A 1947-nucleotide genomic window follows, 5' to 3' on the forward strand; every position below is an offset into this window, starting at 1 on the left:
GTAGATGGCTTTTAAGATGTTGAGGAATATTCACTCTATTTCTACACTCTGAAGAGTTTTGATCAGGAATGGATGCTGTATTTTGTCAAATGCTTTCTCTGCATCTAATGAGAGGATCATATGGTTCTTGTTTTTTCTCTGATACGATCTATCACATTGATCTGATATGATCTATCACATTGATTTCACGGAATTCACGGAAAGGACTTGGCATCGTGCCAAGATGCACAGAGTAAATCTTAGTAGCTTTAATTATTCTCCTTTATCCTGTTAGCCTTTGTCTAGTCGTAGAGATCGACGTGCAGAATCAGATGGTGCTGCTGGAGGATGGTGAGGCCCTGCCCTTCTCCCATCTTTTCCTGGCCACTGGCAGCACCGGGCTCTTCCCGGGCAAGTTTAACCAGGTTTCCAGCCGGGAGCTGGCTATCCAGGCCTTTGAGGACATGGTGAAGCAGGTCCAGCGCTCACAGTCCGTGGTGGTGGTGGGAGGCGGCTCTGCCGGCGTGAAGATGGCAGCGGAGGTTAAGACGGAATTCCCCGAAAAAGAGGTCACTCTCATCCACTCCCAAGTGGCCCTTGCCGACAAGGAGCTCCTGCCCTGTGTCCGGCAGGAAGCGAAGGACATTCTGCTCCGGAAAGGCATGCAGCTGCTGCTGAGTGAGCGGGTGAGCAACCTGGAGGACCTGCCTCTTAACAAGTATCGAGAGCGCATCCAAGTGCACACGGACAAAGGCACGGAGGTGGCCACCAACTTGGTGATCGTCTGCAACGGCATTAAAGTCAACAGCTCTGCCTACCACAGTGCATTTGATGGTCACCTGCCAGCAATGGCGCTCTGAGAGTGAACGAGTACCTCCAGGTGGAGGGCTACAGTCACATCTACACCATTGGCAACTGTGCGGACGTGAAGGAGCCCAAGATGGCCTATCACGCCGACCTCCATGCCAGCGTCACTGTGGCCAACATTGTCAACTCCAGGAAACAGAGGCCCCTCAAGGCCTATAAGCCAGGTGCGCTGACGTTCCTCCTGGCCATGGGGAGAAATAACGGCGTGGGCCAGATCAGTGGCTTCTATGTGGGGTGGCTCATGGTGTGGCTGGCCAAGAGCCGGGACCTGTTCGTCTCCTCTAGCTGGAAGACCATGCGACAGTCTCCACCTTGAAGTGGAGCTGGGCGGGAGACAGGATGGCTGCCCCACTGGAGGCCTCACCCAGGACTCCCTTCCTGTGAACCAAGGCCAACCAGGCTCCCCTTCTGGAAACAGGACCTGCTGCCACTCGAGAGGCGCAGGCTGTTCCGTGCTGTCTGACCTTGGGGCCTAGCAGGGTAGGAGGCTCAGCCCGTTGTTCTGTTTGTAACGTTTTACAAGCGTCCATCCATGGGGACACAGTTCTCCAAACTGAGGAAATTGTTGCAATAAAAGACTATATTGTAAGGAAAAAAAAAGTGTTGAACCAGCTTTGCTTCCCGGGGATAAATCCCACTTGGTCATGGTGAATAATCTTCTTAATATATTGTTGGATCCTATTGGCTAGTATCTTGTTGAGAATTTTTACATCCATGTTTATCAGGGATATTGGTCTGTAATTCTCCTTTTTGGTGGGGTCTTTGTCTGGTTTTGGAATTAAGGTGATGCTGGCCTCATAGAATGAATTTGGAAGTACTCCATCTCTTTCTACTTTCCAAACAGCTTTAGTAGAATAGGTATGATTTCTTCTTTAAACGTTTGATAGAATTCCCCTGGGAAGCTATCTGGCCCTGGACTTTTGTGTCTTGGGAGGTTTTTGATGACTGCTTCAATTTCCTCCCTTGTTATTGGCCTGTTCAGGTTTTCTATTTCTTCCAGTTCCAGTTTTGGTAGTTTGTGGCTTTCCAGGAATGCGTCCATTTCTTCTAGATTGCCTAATTTATTGGTGTATAGCTGGTCATAATATGTTTTTAAAATTG

The 1947-nt window shown here is 49.5% G+C and overlaps 1 protein-coding gene across 1 annotated transcript; it reads left to right on the forward strand.

The window, feature by feature from the left end:
• Nucleotides 1-239: 239 nt before the first annotated feature.
• On the forward strand, nucleotides 240-1690 carry LOC129522791 (ferroptosis suppressor protein 1-like; the record flags this gene model as incomplete). Its single annotated transcript, XM_055345197.1, is given in 2 exon segments — nucleotides 240-816; nucleotides 819-1690. Coding segments are annotated over 2 exon segments (921 nt in total), but the record flags the coding sequence as incomplete, so codon positions are not given.
• Between the last annotated feature and the right edge of the window lie 257 nt (nucleotides 1691-1947).

This window comes from Nyctereutes procyonoides, unplaced genomic scaffold (assembly GCF_905146905.1).
Source record: "Nyctereutes procyonoides isolate TBG_1078 unplaced genomic scaffold, NYPRO_anot_genome, whole genome shotgun sequence".
Classification (NCBI taxonomy): Eukaryota; Metazoa; Chordata; class Mammalia; order Carnivora; family Canidae; genus Nyctereutes; species Nyctereutes procyonoides.